Source organism: Ammospiza nelsoni, chromosome 16 (genome assembly GCF_027579445.1).
Source record: "Ammospiza nelsoni isolate bAmmNel1 chromosome 16, bAmmNel1.pri, whole genome shotgun sequence".
Classification (NCBI taxonomy): domain Eukaryota; kingdom Metazoa; phylum Chordata; class Aves; order Passeriformes; family Passerellidae; genus Ammospiza; species Ammospiza nelsoni.
In genome coordinates this window covers 17,991,012-18,009,866 of record NC_080648.1, presented here as the reverse complement: position 1 = coordinate 18,009,866, position 18,855 = coordinate 17,991,012, and the positions used below count along the sequence as shown (strand labels likewise).

Genomic DNA, 18,855 nt, shown 5'->3' with positions numbered 1-18,855 from the left:
GCAGAGTGACCTCCCTGACCCAGATGTGCCAGAGTTTGTCTGCTCTGATCACTGCTCAAATACATTTCACCCAAAGTCATCTTCTTTGCTGTGGCAAAATTTCACAACTTGTTTTATCCAGGAATTCCAGCAATGCTGACCTGGCTCCCCATCCACTTGTGCTGTACAAGAGTTCAATGATTCACGGAGGCAGGAGTTTGTTGGTTTGTGTTGAATAAATAGCTACTGGTGAAGAAGAAATGCAAACACTTTGTTTCAAGGGGAGCACAGCATTTTTCAGATAATTTTGGCTTTTTTTCAGTCTGGTGTTGCACAGAGCCCTGAATACCCAGAAATCCCCATTTATTTACAGCTCATTGTTGTGCTAACTTGTGTCATAGCTGAGTTCAGCACAAGGTCTGTCCCTCTTGCCACTGCTCTCCCTGCCAGGGGACAAAAAGCAGCTGTAAAACCCCACTGCCATAACATCCCCATTTGCAGAAACTTTTGGTCCCTTTCCTAAAGAAGATGCAGCAGGCAGCATCCACAGGGTCAGGTTGTTCCCTTTGGACCAAATGATGCCAAAATTCACACACAACTTCTGCATTCTCCCATCTCTTTCTGGGCACACCTCTGGAGGAACTGCCCACACCTGCTCCCTATAAACCCTGTCTGAGCACCTCAGGATTGCTTTTGCCCCATCCCTTTCTAAGCACTGATACCACCAAGACACTGCAAAATGAAAGCAATCCTGTACAAACTCCTCTTGCTGATGGCTGCAGGGTCTGGGCAGCCCTGGGCTGATGCTTTCAATTTGAGCTTTCCTATTTTCCAGACTCGGTACTGTGTTAGTTATAACTCTGCACTCCACATAAAGTGTCAGCAAGTTCTGCTCCCAGCTCAGTCCCACAGAACAATCCTTTCCCAGCCCCACAACCAAGGACACCGCTGCAGCTTCAGCCCCAGAAGTGCAAACAACAGGGAATGGAGGGGAGCAACCTGGGAGGGTGGGACTGCATCACCTGGAGCTGGGATTGGACACCCCAGCATGGAAATGGACCCAAACTTATCAAAGTGTGAGAACTCGTGGCCAGGATCCATCTGGGGTGGAGCCACGGCCGGGCTCTGGCACTGCCCAAGGTGTAACCTTTGAATATTAATGAATCCCAACTTTATTCCTGTCCCACTGTAGCCTAGGTGGCCTTTCCAGGCAGCCTCTGAAGGCAGACTCACCTCAGCACGTGCGTGGAGCCATTGATGGTGGTGGTGGAGCAGGGCACGGTCTGGCCCAGGATGGAAGGCCTTCGGTAGCGCTCGTCGCCGCAGCAGAGGATGATGAGGAAGGCACGTCTGAAAGCCTTGTTGAGGAAGGCGTAAAGGAAAGGGTTCAAGCCCGAGTTGATGTAGCCCAGCCATAGGAAAGCCGTCCACAGCTTGCCGGGCACCGTGTAGTTAATGAAGGGATCCACGATGTTGGTGACAAAGAAGGGGGCCCAGCAGAGGCAGAAGCAGCCCATGATGATGCACAGGGTCTTGGCAGCTTTGGTCTCTGTTTTCATGCGGTGGCTGCTGTGCTGGTCAGGGGGGTGCTGCCGTGGCTCCTGAGGGCCCTGATGTGGCTCCTGGGGGTGTTGCTGTGGCTCGTGAAGGCCCCGCCATGGTTCCTGAGGGCCCAGCCGTGGCTCCTGAGGGCCCTGATGTGGCTCCTGGGGGTGTTGGCCCTGCCGTGGTTCCTGAAGGCCCTGATGTGTCTCCTGGAGGTGTTGCTGTGTCTCCTGAAGGCTCTGCCGTGGCTCCTGGGGGCCCTGGCGGGGCTCGGCCGGGTTCCCCGCGCGCTGCAGCAGGCGGATCTGCCGCGCGTGCGCCCGCGCCGTCACGTAGATGCGGTGGTAGGCCAGCACCATCAGCAGGAAGGGGATGTAGAAGGCCACCACGGAGCAGGTGATGGCGTAGGGCTTGTTGACCATGAAGATGCAGTAGGTGGAGTTGGAGGCCTTGTTGAACTGCCTTTGCTGGATCTGGGGGGCGGAGGGGAGAGTGAGGCAAGGAAGGAGGGGAGAAGTGGGAATCAGAGAACGGGTTGGGTTGGGAGGTGTCAACTACACACTCATAATCTCAGTGCTATCAATCAATTTAGGAAGCTTTCTCTACACCTCAGGTCAAATGTAGTGCTCTCTTGGGAGTCAGAGTCTGTCAGCACAGAAAATCTAAAATTCTCAATGTCCAGGACCCCAACAGGGAAAACCTTAAAAATCATCTTGTGTCATCCCCTGTCATGGGCAGGGACATCTTCCACTAGACCAGGTTGCTCCAGGCCCCATCCAGCCATCCTTGGACACTTGGACACATCCACAACTTCTGCCAGGGCCTCATCACCTCCCGGGGAAGGATCTTTTCCCAATATCCCATCTAACCCTGCCCTCTGCAGGGTGCAGCCACTCCCTTGTCCTGGCACTGCAAGCTCTTGCTTTTTCTACCAAGAGAATAATCCTGCATCTTATTTAAGTGAGAGCTGCATAGGGGACCAAGGACTCCTGAGGTGTTGGCAGGGGCCAGCTGGGCTTGGCCTCTTTTCCAAGCACTCCTCACTGAACTGAGAGTGAATGTGGCTAAAATCCTCTCCCAGGCCACCCCTGTCCCTGTGCCATTCCTTGCAGGACAGAGCCACCTCAACCCCGCTAAAGACCCCTCCAGAAATTCAGCAGGCCCTCTGCACTGGCAACAAGAAGTTTCTCCTTCTTTTCCCCTTTCCCTGAAAATTGTTTTTTAGGAAACACCCAGCACCCACCCAGCACATTGGATCAGTGTCCCTGCTTGGCCACTCACCAGATCAATGATGCCAATGCTGTTCCAGCCCTGCATGATGGGGAGGAAGGAGATGAAGGTGGGGATCACCCAGCAGCCCCCCAGCATCAGCGCGATGCGCAGCGGGGTCATCTTGTTCCTGTACACCAGGGGCTGGCAGCAGATGGCATAGTACCTGCGGGGCAAAAACAGGTCAGAAAGCAGGCTCTTCATGCACAAAAGCCAATTCTTTATTCCCTATTCTTTTTTTTTCATTCTTTTTTCTGTAGTTTTCACAGACTTTGTGTTCAACCCCAATTAGCTGGGAGTTTTTCTGCCACTCAGTTCATTGGTTAGAATGTGTTTGTGTGTACATGTTAAGACTTTTTCTGTTCACAGGTGTTTATATATTTTCTTTGTGGATTCTCATGGGACAGATCTTTTGTTATTAAAGGTGCAAACTGGTTTTCCTCAAAAGATGAACTTGTTGTGTTAACTGGCTTTCATTTTCAAGATTCTTTCACGTGGAACTTAGCTAGCTGCTTAGCTGGACTTAGAAAAGTAACAGGCCTAAGCCCTGATTTGATAAAGCTTTTCTCCTATAAGATTCCTACCTGTATGCAACCCAAAACCAGGACAGAAACAGTCAGAAGGGACTTCCAAGCCTTCTAAAAATTAAATTGTAAAGCTCTTTCTCCAGCTGCCTTTCAAACCAGAGGGCAAACAGGGGTCTGTATCCTGCTTCCATGGAGCCCCTCACACAGGAACTTGGGACATTTCCCCAGGGTTCACAGTGGCTGGCAAGGTAAAGGCAGAGTTTTCTGCTTTCCAAGGAGAATGAGGCCCAGGTAAATGTTGTGGGCTGTCTGGGGTGGCAGGGCAAGGGAGAAATTCCATATTCAATAATATGGAATTTCATATTCCATATCCTCTGCACTGAGGATGTCCCCACCCTCCAAGTAGCATCCCTTCCCTCCGGGCAGCCTCAGCTGGATTTCCTGCACTGGACATTTATTTTGACAAACTGCAAAAGCTGTTAGCACAAATTAACAAATTCTCCCAAAGCTGTGAAACTGGCAGTAAAATGAGGTGTGCTCTTCTATTTCCCAGGAATCCACCTCTTTTCCAGCTGGGCTTTAACCTTCCCAAGGACAGGGCAAAACATTTGCACCATCAAGGGGATGTGCCCTGAATTCCCCTCCCTCCTCCTGATCCCTTCCAAATATCCAAAGTACAACAGGTCTCTGCCCCTAAAACAGTTATGACCTAAAAATGTCTTCTCAAAGAGATAAAAAATCAAATTTTCTGTTTGTGTGATCCCTGTGCCACTCCCTGCAGTGGATCTCTCCATCAAGAAGGAGTAGCAAACCTAAAACTGGAAACCTCTGGCTCTGAAATTATTGTTTATTCCTAAGAAGACCAGATCAGCAAATATCCAATTACAGACTTTTACTGTTCCTGACCTGACCATCAGTCTCAGGTTCCCAATAAAATATTTTTTGCTCTTTAGATTTTTGGATTTCAGCACACTCTGTAAAAAATTTTATGAGGGCAGCAGAACCATGAATTAGAGGAATTAAATTAGCAAGCACACATGTGTGTATTAAAGAGCTGCTCTTTGAGATGTGCATTTATTTCACCATGATTTGAGTGGGAACCAAGAGCTTTGTCCTAAACAGGCACAAGAATATAAGAATTTCCATTTTTCCTAAGTTTTTTTTTTAAGTCATGTGGAGTCAACCAAATTGCTTTATTTTGATAAAATCAGATTATATATTCCACACAGAGGCTTGAAATAATATCAAAGTGTCAAAAGAAAACATTTCTTAAAAGTCTCTTTGAAACAAGATTCAAAATGTCACAGGGGAAAAATGCTGAAACAGGCATTCAACTCCTGCAATTTGATAATTCCTCTGTTTTCCTCTGGTTTCCTCTGTTCATGAAAAATCAGCCTGTTCCTCTGGAAAGCTGCACTTCCAAAAAATGGGATTTGCCAGGAGCTGCTCTTTTAGAGCTGTGGGTGAAATGTTGCTCTGGTGGAGCTCCAGCTCCCCTGGGACTGATCCTTGTCCAGGAAATTACCTTGGAATTCCAACAGGAATTTTGGGGAGGTTTTTGGGGCAGAGGGAGCTTCAGAGCTGCTCCTCTGACTCTCAACACAAAGGATCTATATTGAAAAATAAATTTAGACTATTTCATTGTTTCTTATCTCAAAGTCACCCACTGGAAGTGCTGGACATCAAAGGCATCAAAGGCAAGGCACGAGAGACTCCATTTCTTTGCAGAAAGGGCAAAAGAAGAAATCCAATAAATGAAAGGATGAAACCAGCCAAGCCAGCAGCCAGCCTTTGACAAGTTGGATAAGCAAACAGGAAGAGAAAACCACTGTACACTGATAATTAACTGCAGCAGGAAAACAATTCTTGCCAGCAGTTTGAGTGATCACATTTCTCTGCTCCTCTCCCTGCTGCAGCTGAAAGAATTGCACTGAATTGTTCCTGCTATTAAAGGCCATTAGAGTAAAAATTATGCCTGTAAAAATGACACCTTAAGCTCTCATATTTCTTCCCTGCCAGTGATTCAGCAGCAATTTTCCTCCACTTTCACGTCAGAAGATTTTATTTTATTTCACTTTGGCTGCTACCAGAACTTCCTCCGTGCTCAGGCAGCCCAGCTGGGCTCCTGCTGTCACTGTTTTGGGTGACAAAGTGGCCTGAGCAGGGTGTGGGTGACAATTGTGTGATGGGGAGGGAGGCAGAGGAGCACCCACGCCTCAGAGCCCAGCAGGGTTTGCATCCAGGCAATCAGATGTCACACAGCTGTGGGTGCCACCAGAAGGCCTGGATGTCACAGCTGCTGCAGGAGCTGCTGGTTTGATGGATGTGGTGGCCTGAGCATTTTAGCAGCTATTTATTCACTGGGAGAAAAGTAATTATATCTGTGAGATTGTCAATAGTCTCAGTCAGAGGCTGGGCTAAAGACAAGCTCTGTGCTCCTGCCCCTTTCCAAGCAGAGCTGTTTGCCTGGGCTCCCAGGGAATGTCTGTCACGTGCTGCTGTGGCAGCGTGATGGATGAACACAAAATGCAATACATACACACGATTAATACCATGTCCAGGCCCAATTAAATATTAATTCTCTCTATTATCAGTCAAGTTCCTCGCAAATGTTCACTTCCCTGTTCCCTCCAGCAGAGCAGCTGATGTGAAACCTCCTCTCCTCCGCAATGACATTCTCCACTGAAGGGGAAACACAGGAATCCCTTCCCAGAGCTGCAGCTCTTCCAGTAAAGCAAAGGTTATTAAAATACTTCTCCTTTTCCTTATCAGGCATTTGCCACAGGAATGAATCTGGTGCTGACATTTCACAGGTGGCTGAAAAGAAGAAATCCATCATTTCTCTGGCCTTATGGCTCTTTGGCCACTGAAAAAATCACAGAATCACAGGGAAGGTGAGGAATCCTTTGAACTACAGGAAAGGAGTTGGGAAGGGGATCTTAAAGACCATTTAATTCCACCCCTGCCATGCCAGGGACACCTTCCACTTATCCCAGGAGATCCAAGTCCATCCAGCCTGGCCTTGGACACTACCAGGGATCTCTGGGCACCCTCTGCCAGGGCCTGCCAACTCTCCCAGCCAGGAATTCCTTACCAAATCCCATCTATCCCTGCCCTCTCTCAATGGGAGCCATTCCCTTGTCCTGGCACTCTTTTTCCATCATTCCCCAGGCACTGGAAGGTCCCAGTTGGGAACCAGTCCCAGAGTTCCTGCAGCTCCTGGATCTGCCTGCATGGGCTGCGGGCCATGGCAGGGAATTATTGATTTATCCAAACACCTCCTTTATCCCCTGGCTGTGCCAAAGCTGCCCTGCAGTGCTCAGCTCCTGCAGATATCTATATCTGTGATTATATCCTGCCTCAGCCCCACTGAGGCTCTGGCCACAGCCCTGCTCCTTTCCGCCTCCTGGGCACTGCAGAAATGGAATTACTGAGCTGCAGGAGACCATTCCCTGCCCCTGGAGAGAAATGAAAGCATCTCCTGGTTTGCAGAGCAGTTTGGAGCCGGGAGCCTGCAGGCACCACCCTGCAAGGAGCTCTTCAGCTCTCACAGACAGACAAATCCACCCCCAGCCTTATTAGCAGCCTGCCTCTGGGGGTGGCCCACACTTCAAAGCATTTGGTGTCATGTGCATATGGAAAATGATGTACAGAGCATATGCTGGATCATCCTGGGGCCAGGATGAGCCACAGAACACTCACTGAGCACTCACACTGAGTAATATTTCACCCCCCTTAAATCATCCACGAGAAAAGAAGCCAAAAGATAGGAAACTGGAAAAAAGAAGCCAAAAGATAGGAAAACTGGAAAAAAGAAGGCAAAAGGATGGGAAAACTGGAAAAAAGAAGGCAAAAGGATGGGAAAACTGTGGGTGCTACTGGCTCTCTCCCAAAGTCAGGGTGCAAGTGTCAGTGGGAAGTCACTGCCCTTGTCCTTGTCCCTCAGGGAATCCAGACTGGGACAGAGTCTCCAGCTGAGCCCTGACCAAGTGATGAACCTAAGGACCCACGATTTCACTTTATTTGCGCCTTTGGGAAGTTAATCCCACACTGCTGTTGCTGATATTTCAGTGAAAACAGGTTCTGGCCTCTGCATAACCAGATTTTAACATTTTTTGGAAAGAACAGCTCTTTCTATTTTCCTTTTTCCCACTGAGCAAATAAGCTTTGGGCTCTCATTGTGCCAAAGAAAACAAAGTTCTGCATCATTGGTCCAGAAAAAGAAAATGCCCTAAAACGATTATATCTAACAAAATTAAATTCTTATTAGAAAAACAACGGCCTGCTGGTGTTGAGATAATTACACTGAGAAAAATGCTAAAGAGAACAGTTAATTGGAGCTGGATAAATTTAGCAGGGAACACAAACAAATGTATGTTGCCAAATGCAGAGGAAGGGGGCTCCTGATGGTCCCCGTGAGGCTGAGGTGTGTGAGGGTTATTGGCAGCAAGGGTGGTGCAATAAATGAAATATTTCTGGAGGGTTTGCAGAGATGAATAAAGGGCAGAGCGTCCCTCAGCCTGTGCTGTGGCCATCTGCTCTGGGATTTTCCTCAGAGCTCTCAGAGCTGCGTTCTGCAGCCCCTGCCTGGTGTCCTGCCTGGCAGGGACAGCTCCACAGCTGTGTCACCTCTCTGTGTCACCTGCCTTGGGGACAGGCCCAGCTGTCCCTGCCTGCGCTGCCTCTGTGCTCCCACCTGAGCTGTCAGATCCTGTGAGGCAGGCACAGGGATTCACAGCCTGGAATTTGGGGCATTTTAATCAGACTGTAGCCATTAATTACTGCCAGTCAGGCAAAGTTTGGTCACTCTCCCCACTAACAACCTCCCCGTGGCCCTGGGCAGGCAGGGATGTTCTATAGGGCACTGCAGCTTCCTCCCAGCCTGGGCAAACCCCCTGTGCTCCCAGCCACAGCCTGGGCATCCCTTGGGCACCAGGCAGTCCCTGTCTGTGATCCATGGGAAGGGGACAAGCAGGGAATGCTGGGCTGGCAGGAGCAGGGCAGTGCCCACCATGTCCCCAGGGCCACTCTCTGTGCCCTGGCACTGGGCTGCTGTCACAGGATGGCACCACAGGGCTCGGGAGGCTTTACAGCATCACCTCTCCCACGGGGCTGAGCTAATTTCCTGCCCATTAATGGTAATTAATGTTTGCAAGCAGCACGAGGAGCAGCTGTCACTCTCCGGCTGCATCTGTCGTGCTTTAGCCCTGGCTTAGCAGGGATTTTGAGCTGTAGGATCAGTTTGGGATCAAAGGACACACTCAGGGCTGGTTTGTGGTGTGCAGGTGTCTGGAACACCCCAGCAAACAGAGCAGCCACAGGGACACAGCCCTGGGGAGGGGCAGGAGGCAGGCGGAGGGTGCTCCCACTGCACCCAGAGGTGCCAGATGTGCACCCAAACCCAAACCCAGAGACATTTGGGACCTGTTTGTTTCTCTGCTGTTCTCTCCACCCCCCGAAGACTCTGAGAAGTAATTGCATTGCAAATTGGACTGCAAATATTGGAGGAGAAAATTGCCTCTCCTGACAGGTTTGCTGTGTTTGGAGACTCCATCAGAGCTTCTGGGTCTGTTTATCTGCAGTGCAATTATTTTTTATTGCACTGGCACAAAGAATGGACATGTATGCATAAAACATGCAATAAATAAATATTTCAAGGGTAAATCTCTCTAATATATTAGAATATCAAAGAGATGATGAAAAAGCTTAGGGCAGTGGCAGCAAACTTTGGATTCAGTGAGCCCTGAGATACCTTTGCTACCTTGGAAAATCCCTTTTCCCACTGAGACTGGCAGGGGCTGTCTGCTGTACTTCTCTCCCTGTGTCTGAGCAGTAAAATCAGTTTATTACTTGGTGATTTCTGCAGATTTTCTCCAATGCCTTTGAGAATTCAAGCCTCAGAGCTTGTTTCCTTCTTTTCCAGAGGCAGAAGTGGAAATAGATACAAGATTTTATCAGATAAAAGTCTTGCAAGCAACACTCTGTGAATATGCTGAAGGGAATGACTTTCAAGCTGAGTCTTTAGGATTAGATTAACCACCCAGTTTTCTTTAAAAAACCTTAAAACTCACACCTGCATGCCCTGAAATAAAACAGAAGGCAGGAAACAGATCACAGAAAAACTACCAACTAGAAGCAGCACACTCCCATAAATTCTGAATGAACACAAGAGCAAACAGCTGAAAACACTGAATTAAGTCCTGGGAAGGAAGCAGTGCTGGCCCTGCAGCCCAGGGAGGATCGATGCTGGGCTGACTCATCCTCCCCTCCACAAAAACCTCTCATTCATCCACCTGCTCTGCCCTTTTGGGGTCATCCACCCCCTTCTCCTCATCTATTCTGGCCCCTTCACACTGCTCTCAATCAGTCCTCGCTGTGGAAAAAACCAACCCCAAACCAACTAAAAAATGTCAGAGAAGTTCAGGTTAATGCCAAGGGCTCAGGTAGGGGTGTCCCTAAAGCATCAGCTCCAAGGCCAGGCTGTCCCAGGATCCTGGGAACAGATGGGGACAGGCAGCAGCAGCTCTGGACATGGGGGGTTCTCCAGGAGAAAGGGGGAACCTCCTTTCTGTGCCCCACACAGGAGGTTCCCCATCCCCTGCTGCAGATCCGGGGCTGAAATCTCATTTTCCCTTCTCTCCACAACCCTCTCTATTTAATTAAGAACCTGGAGAATCAAACTCCAGCATTTCAGAGAGCAAGGTCGTGTCCGGAGCACGGTGCCCAACATCTGCTTTCCTGGTAATTGGCCCAGAGTGGCAATTTGTCAATGGCTTGAAGATAACGAGCTTCCCATTTGTGTTCCAGCCATCTAAACTTGCAGATAAGGACAGGAGCTGTGGCTGCTGGATGCCAGCTTCTCTCTGGACACAAAGCTGCCTCTGCTGCTGCCCTGCCTCCCACCCCACAGCACTGCTGCCCATCAATACAGAGGTTAAAGAACTTTTTTTTGAAGTCTGGCTGCACTCAGACTCTCAAGGTACTGAAATGTCACATATTTAAATATCAACTGCCACAATAATAAGAATAATTATGGTTATTTTTGCCCTGTTAGCAATAGTAAGTAACAGGGTTTTCAAAGGTATTGAAATCTCCACACAGAACTCAAAAAAAAACCCCAAAACCAACCTCTAAAAATATTATCAGAATAGCCAAAATATTTTCTACTGAGTGTTTATCTTGTGAAAAACTCTTATGGAAGTTCTGCCATTTACCCAAAAATCTGCAGACAGCAGTCAAACAGAACTGCTCACCATAAATTATTGAGGCTTTATTTTCTGGTGGCAAGAAAAGTTTGAAAGAAAGGAAAGGTTTTAGGATCTCTCAAGAGATTTAGGCTGCAGAAGACCTGTGCCCAATCCCCACCTTGGCACCAAGAGCACTGAGTGTCACATCCAGGTGACACCTCCAGGGATGAGCTCTCCAAACCTCCCTGGGCAGCTCCAGCACCTGAGCCCCCTTTCCATGGGGAAATTCCTGCTGTGCCCACCCTGAGCCTGCCCTGAGCCCCCTTTCCATGGGGAAATCCCTGCTGTGCCCACCCTGAGCCTGCCCTGAGCCCCCTTTCCATGGGGAAATTCCTCCTGTGCCCACCCTGAGCCTGCCCTGAGCCCCCTTTCCATGGGGAAATTCCTGCTGTGCCCACCCTGAGCCTGCCCTGAGCCCCCTTTCCATGGGGAAATTCCTGCTGTGCCCACCCTGAGCCTGCCCTGGTGCAGTTTGAGGCTGGTTCCCCTCATCCTGGGAGCAGAGGAGCCTCTTTGCTGGAACAACCCCTGTGCACAATGTCCCTCTCTCTGCCCAAGCTCAGTTCCCACCTCTGGACACATTCCAGGTGTTTTTACTCCAAAGGAGGAACAGAACCACACTTGGTCAGTGCTGCCAGCAGAGCTGTGCCCAGAACAACCCAGCCCCTCCCATAAATCTCATCCCACTCCAAATTTCTCTGTCCTCAGCAGGATTCTCTCCGAAATCAGCCCCTGGGAGGGATTTATTGCTCTGCCATTCTGCAGGTCCATCTTTGCCCCCTGGCAGCTCAGGATAGCCCAGAACTCTCAGAGCCTTCCAGAATGCCCCTGTGCAGCTGTACCTGTCCAGGGAGATGCAGCAGAGGTGCAGGATGGATGCTGTGGTCAGCAGCACGTCCAGGGAGGTCCTCACCAGGCAGAACATCTCCCCATAGATCCAGTTGTCCTGGACCAGCTCCATGGCTCCAAAGGGCATCACCAGCACCGACACCAGCAGGTCAGCAAAGGCCAGGGACACGATGAAATAGTTGGTCTTGATTTTCCTGCAAGGCAGATCACAAAATTAGGGTAGGTTCAGTGCAGCAGCCTCCACACATGGACAGAGATTCCAGCTGGAATTTGGATCTGCTCCATCACACTAAACGCTTCTCTCTATCACACTTCTCACTTTATATGGTCACCCCTGGCTTGCTCCTGGTTTTTAAAGTTAAATATCCACCATTTTCCTGGCCTAAATCTTTCTGCTCTCGCAGAGGAGGCAAATGGATACTCACAGGCCTCTGCATGTGGCTCAGCCTCACAGCTTGCACTGGAGACTCTGGGGTGGAAGAAGGAGATTTTATTGTAACTTGTAAATGGAGAAAATCCTTCCAGAAAGCACTGAGAATAATCTAGACTGAAGCTGTAATTTTAACTTGAAGAGTACTTTTTAAATCACAACAATAAAATAGAATTAAATCCATTAAAAATCCCACGCAGCACATGAATAGAGGCTGTTAAATCTCTCTCCCTGCTCCTAAGGCGAGGCTGACAATTCCCAGGGTTAGCAGCGGCCTTGAGACAGGACCCCCTCAAATCATGGGCAAGGTTTGCTAAATTGTGCTGGTGCTGCACAACCACAACCACACCTTGGTCTGTGTGCTGCTGATGAGCTCAATGGGAAATCTGAGATGGAAAAGGGCCAGAGCCAACCTGGGATTTGCTGCTTGGTGTGCTTTTCACTGATTTGCCTGGTTTTCTACAGAGAATGCTAAAAAATGAGGATGGGAATTAAAATGGTGCCAGCACTGCCGGATGAGCCGAGGGCAGGTGTAGCCATGATATTTTCTGAAAAATCCCTTTGCCAGGATTTTTCTCCTGAGAAGCTGAGAGGCGTCAGAGGAAAAGAAAAACAATAATTTTCTGCTGCTGTGGAATGCAACAGGTGCATCTTTGATTGGTCTCATGTGGTTGCTTCTAATTAATGGCCAATCACAGTCAGCTGGCTCGGACTCTGAGAGTCACGAGCATTTGTTATCATTCTGATTCTAGTCTTTTTCTTTCAAGCTTTCTGATGAAATATTTTCTTCTATTCTTTTAGTACAGTTTTAATATAATATATTAATTATATTATATTTTTATTATAGTTACATATTATTATAATATATAATATTAATATAAAATAATAAATCAGCCTTCTGAAACATGGAGTCAAGATTCTCGTCCTGGGACTCCTGTGAACACCATCACAACCCACAGCAGATCCCCGTTGTTCACCAGCCAAACAGACTGATTTTGCAATTTTTGATTGCTCCTGCACAGCTTTTACAGGCAATTCAAACACTCCCAGTGCTACAGAGCCCTGGTCTGGTCCCTACAGCCCCAGCCTCTGAACCAGCCACATTTCAGGAGAGCTGTTACTGCTTGGGGCCTCTGTCAGTCAGCCCAGGCTGGTTTATGGAGCCGGGCTGGGTTTCTTATTTATCTCTGGATGAATGCAATAAAAGCCCAGATGAGCTGGTGCAGCGGCAGCCAGGAGGGGCTGTGTCCCGGGGGCTCACCGGAGCTGCCTGTCCCGGCACACGGCCACCATGACCAGCAGGTTGCCCAGGATGGCCATGAGGATGACGGCGGAGACGAAGGAGAGCAGCAGGATCTTCTCCGCGATGCCGAAGCCCTCACTGGAACTGGGGGAACAGAGAGAAAGGTGTGACAAACAAGGCTCGCCCTTTACATTTTTCAAATTTTAATAAGGGATAAAAGGGACAGGAGACAGCTTGACAAACTGCCCGGAGCACACCAGTTAGTTGAAACAACTTTCCTTATATATTTTTTCATTGCACTGATCAGATGCATATTTATGAAGATTATACATATTCAAATATTCCTTTGAGTTATTTCACATGTTCTGGGAATTCTTTAGTTTTGACTCCTGACCCGTTGTGCAATAGTGCAGATTTGAGTTCTGGGAGTCGTGTATTTCATTTCCTCACAATGTACATAACATTTCCTCACAGTTTATATGTCATTTCCTCACATCTCCATTCTCTTTACACACAAATAGTTATTTTCAATGCAGAATAATTTTGGGCTTGTTTTTTTTTTCTGTAGTTTTTCCCATTTTATTTTCATAAGGTTTTAGTATCGTAAAAATCACAGAATGGTTTGGGTTGGAAGGGACCTTTAAATGACTATTAAAACTCATCTCATTCCACACCTGCTGTCCCAGGGTGCTCCAAGCCCTGTCCAACCTGGCCTGGGACACTCCAGGGATGGGGCAGCCACAGCTGCTCTGGGAATCCCATCCCACCCTCACAGGGAAGGATTTTTTCCTACCTGTAACCTCAATTTCCCCTTTTCCATTCTGAACCCATCACTCTTTGTCACTACAGTTCCTGATGTGATGTGACAAGGACTAATGGGTTCAAACTTTCCTCCAGACAAGCATTTTACATTTTCAGTTTTGAAATCTACATAATGTTTTGCCTTTTTCTCTCTTCACTCTGTGCTACAAAACACAGAACAGTCTGGCTTTTTTTTACCTCCTTTTTTTTCTTTATTTATTCAGTAATTTTTCCAGAGTTAGGAAAAGGAAATAATTTTTTCCAAGTGCTAATTTTCCCCCACTCTGAGATCAATAATTTCTTTCACATAACAAAGAAGAAGAAAAGAAAAAGAAAGAATAACACAACCCCCCCCCAATGTCAGCCATATTTTAAATCTGCATTTCTACAAATAATTTGCTGTATCAAAGAAAGTTTTTAATTTTTCTTTTTCTTTTTTTTTCAGAAGGTAACACCCAGCATGCAATAAATTCCTCATTAATCTGATTTTATAACAAAATTTTGATATTTTTCTCCTAAAGCTGTTTCTAATGATATATCCTGAATAAACTGCATCCTAAACCTTCACCTGCTTGTGTGAATTTACATTTACAGGTGGGGAAGGCGTTTTTCCTGTTATCAAGTGTGGCTGGAGATAAACTGGCATTAAAAGCAACACTTGGCACTAATTCAGCAGGGAAATTCCTTCTCAGCCTACAGAGCAGTGTTGGACACCCAGGATTAATGCTGGGAGATTGCTCAGGTAATTGAAAAATGGAAAAACTGTTATTGGGTTTTACCTTGACCGGCCCTGGGGTCACCTTTTACGTACTCAACACCATCCCAGGCTTTTTACACTTTATCTCACTGAGCTCTCCTGGTTTGGAGAAAAGCTAAAAGAGATTAGAAACTCCTGGCACCCAGAAATGTTGAGTTTTACTCACCCAAACAAGCTCTGGAAATGCCAGAGGAGCGCTGCCCTGAGCCACATCTCCAGACATTGCCTGGGGGGTTTTCACCTTCGAGAGTTTTAAACCCATATTTCCCACCCTGTGCTGAGGGTGGTGGCATCCTGGTGGCAGCCCTGGGCAGAAATGGTCACCACCAGGCTCTGAGCAGAGCCCAGCAGGGCAGGAACTGCCCCTGGCACATCTGGGAGAGGAATTTTAGCTCTGAAATCAGTTTTGGGATTGCTTCCCTCGTGCCATGTCCCACTGCTCCCCTGGGGAACATCAAACAGCAGATGCTCCCTGGGGTGCAGCAGGGATTTAATCTGGGCTCTTTCTGCCTTTGGAATGATCCATCATCGGGAATACATGTTAATTATTCAGTCTGAGTAATTCCAAGCTGTTAATAATGGAAGAAGTGGATATTGCTGTAAATTGAAATCAATGGTTTGCATAACATCTTTTATCAAATCGGAGAGCTCTGGCTCCCAAGCCTGCTTCCCTCTTTAATAAAGCAGAGATTGATGGGTTTGCTATTATGAGGAAATGAGATTCAGGCAAAATGATTGCTGGTTAGCAGGAATATAGAAATCACTTAAGGAAAAAGGTGAAATACTGATGGGGAATGAATGCTTAAAACCCACATATGGACATATTTAAAAAGCTCTTCTGCATAATCATTAATGTGAAAGTAAAAAGAAGGGTAATTACTCTTTCAAGCTCAATTTTCACTTTCCTGTAAACACCCCAACTTTTCTAAATGAGCTCAAGTGCTTTTGCATATTTTCTGCAGCAGTTAAAGAGCACAGATCAGCCATGGGGGCAGAGCAGGAACCTTCCCTGGATCCCAGTGCACACAGAGGGGAAACCCCTGAGATTGAAAACTCTCAGCACTGGGAGCCTCACAAAGAGTTCTCTTGGTTTAACATTCCCTGGGAGTGGGGAATAAAGGCTTGGGTTGATCATTTCCAGCCAGGGCTTTTCCCTCTGGAACATTTCATAACCACAAATAAGCTGTCATTGGCCTCTCCTCTTTCCTGCTTCCCTGATTAATCCCAGGCATAAAAAATCATTAGGATTTAAGTACCTACAAATCGAGATAAGTTGTTTATGAGTAAAGCTGATAATGTGGCTCAGTACAGAAACATGACAATGGGGAAGTGATGATTTGATCTCTGCCTTTCCAGCTGTTCCCACATCCTTTTCTGAAATATTAATCAGAAGTCAGCATTAATCCAGAGGCATTTAGTTTCCTTTAATGCCTTTAAATGCTGCACTGCTTCACTTCAGCCCATGCAGATGGCAGGACAGCTCCCAGCAGATCCCAGTCAATTATGCCCTTCACTTCTGTTTTAGAAACAGGCTGAAATTAATTAAAGTATTGACAAGCCAGGAATAAACAGCACTCCACATATCAAAATAACTCGGTCATATGATTCACTTATTTGAGTGGTTTTTTGGAAAAAAAAAATCAAATAAATTGTGGCAGTGGGGTGGGAGGGAAGGGATGAGTTATTTTTGAAAGTGTATTGATGAGGGATGAGGTTTTCTCCTTTTGTGCTGGTTTGAAACAAAACTCCTGATCCCATCCCCAGCCCTGCCCCATGAATCTCCGGAGGCTGAAAGCTGCAGAGCTCCAGAGAATGAAGTGTTTTAAGCAGCTGATAACACTGATTAAAACCAATTGTCAGGATGAAGCAAAGAAGACAGGCAGTTTGAATGTTTCAGAAATTGCCGTGTGTGGGCTGAGCAGTCAATCCGTGCTGGGAGCCCTCCCCGGTTTGGGGACAGGGACCTGCTGGGGCTGCCACACACGGGGGGACCTGGGGAGACCCCGGCACCCCCAGCCCTGCTCCCACCTCAGCCCCAGGGACTGAATCTGGAGCATCCTGAGCTGGGAGGGACCCACAGGATCATCCAGCCCAGCCCCTGGCCCTGCACAGCCCCAAAATCCCACCCTGGGCACCCCTGGAGCAGTGTCCCATTCCCTGGGGAGCCTGGGCAGTGCCAGCGCCCTCTGGGAGAAGAATCTTTCCCAAAATCCAGCCTGACCCTGCCCTGGGTCCTGTCCCTGTGCCAGAGCAGAGACTGGAGCTGCAGACCCTGAAACACATCCCAGAAGCCAGCCTGGATCTGGCTGTACATCTCCTTTCAGTGCTTGTGGCTGATATCAGCTGCTCTGCCTGGAGGGGGGTTCAGGGGTCCTGCTGCTGCATTTTCATAGAACCACAGAAAGTTTGGCTTGGAAGGGATCGTAAAGAGCATCTAACTTCACTCCCCCAGCCATGGGCAGGGCCACCTTTCACTAGAACTGAGTAAAGAATTTCTTCATAACGCCTAATCTAAATCCTTTTTTGTTTCGTTTTGTTTAAAACAGTGCCCCCTTTTCCCATCTCCATCGTCTCTATATCTATCTCTCTCTATCTCTGTCTCTCTATCATCTCTATATATCTCTGTCAATCTATCTATCACTCTCTATATCTCTTTCTATCATCTTTATATCTCTGTCTATCATCTCTGTATCTCTCTGTCTCTATCTCTCTATCATCTCTATCATCTCTATCTCTGTCCCACCCCCTCAGCCTCTCCAGCTGCACAATCCCAGTGCCCTCAGCTGCTCCCCCATGGCCTCTCCAGACCCTTCCCCATCTCTGTGTCCCCCTTGGGAGTCTCTCCCAAGCTTTAGGGATATTTTCCCCACTGTGGTGCCCAGCGTGCCCCCCAGGACTGGAGGTGAGGGAGCTGCCAGTGCCAGCCCAGCATCCCTGAGCTCTGCTCCCTGCTCCCTCCCAGCTGGCACAGCAGAATTTCTGCATTTTCCCAGTACAAAATGGACCTGGGGCTGAGCACTCATCCAGGACCAGGAGCTGATTTCTCATGGTCTGAGCCAGAGCCAGGAGTTTGAACCTGGGGAATGAGGGAGGAAATAAAGCCAGGCCTGGGGATTGTCCCTGGGGAATGAGGGAGGAAATCGAGCCAGGCCTGGGGAGCTCTGGGCTCTGCCTAGGCCTGGCTCTGCTCCTTGGCAGGCAGCACATCCCCAGTTACATAATTCACACCCACATGTGAGCAGATACCTCTGCAGGGCTGATGCATGTGAGTACAGCCCTCAAAACCCATTAGACTGTCACCTAGAATGTAAGCTAAAATTAACTTCTGAAATCAGCAGGAGATCAAGATCACAGTGTTTACATGGAGCAAAGGCAGCTGCTGCTAATCCCTTGTTTGGCACCCTCTGACAACTTCCAGAGAGCCCTTGTGCCAACCAATCCCACCCTGGCACATCCACCTGGGCTCTGCAGCACCCTGGATTAATCTTTTTTCCCTGTAATATATTTGCAAGTCTGCAGATTTTAATCCAGCTGTCCCCTTCATGTGCTGGACATTCCCCTGTGTTCTCACAACACTTTGGGATGTGCAGCCCAGGGAGGAGCTGGAGCTGCCCAGAGGAGGCTCCAGGATGCTCAGAGGGATGGAGCAGCTCTGCTGGGAGAGCTGGGGCTCTGTGCAGACCCAGAGGGTTTTAATGGAGGTGCCAACACCCCACAACAATGAAAAAACCCAAATCTCTGACTTAGCCAGGGATTTAGACACACTACACAGAACAGCAGAGATGTTTTAACAATCATTTCTCTTTGTAAATGATGAATAAAACCAAAGATCAAACACAAGTTTAATCAGAAATGCCCTGATCAGTCCCTAATTAGAATTGCTGCTCCAAAGTGAGCCCCAAGTGAGCCTCTGCCAAGCCAACAGCAGCTCCATGAGGAACAGAGGGGGATGAGAGAAGCAGAACGGCAATCCTGATTTTGGTGCATATTCCATAACCATAATGTGATTATCCCCTCTTTTCTAGGTGGCTTTGCCTCTCTCCTGTCCCACACAAGGTTTGTTGTTCAACAAACAACACAAAGCTGTGCTCAGGAGAGCTGATGGACTGAAGCTCCTCATTTCCAATATTCCAAATAATTCTCATTCATTTCCCTTCCATATTGTCCCAGTGCTGAAGGTAGAGCCCAGGGTGCATTTCTGCACAAGA

The 18,855-nt window shown here is 48.0% G+C and overlaps 1 protein-coding gene across 1 annotated transcript in view; it reads right to left on the bottom strand.

Annotated features, from left to right (window-relative positions):
* The window catches only part of HTR4 (5-hydroxytryptamine receptor 4), a 70,947-nt gene that overhangs the window by 19,601 nt on the left and 32,491 nt on the right, over positions 1–18,855 (bottom strand). Inside the window, exons 4-8 of the mRNA XM_059483364.1 lie at positions 14,919–15,021; positions 13,108–13,233; positions 11,410–11,610; positions 2,806–2,959; positions 1,213–1,997 (exon numbers count right to left, since the gene is read on the bottom strand). Coding sequence (XP_059339347.1) covers positions 1,213–1,997; positions 2,806–2,959; positions 11,410–11,610; positions 13,108–13,233; positions 14,919–15,021 — 1,369 coding nt within the window. The remainder of the gene's footprint in view (positions 1–1,212; positions 1,998–2,805; positions 2,960–11,409; positions 11,611–13,107; positions 13,234–14,918; positions 15,022–18,855) is intronic.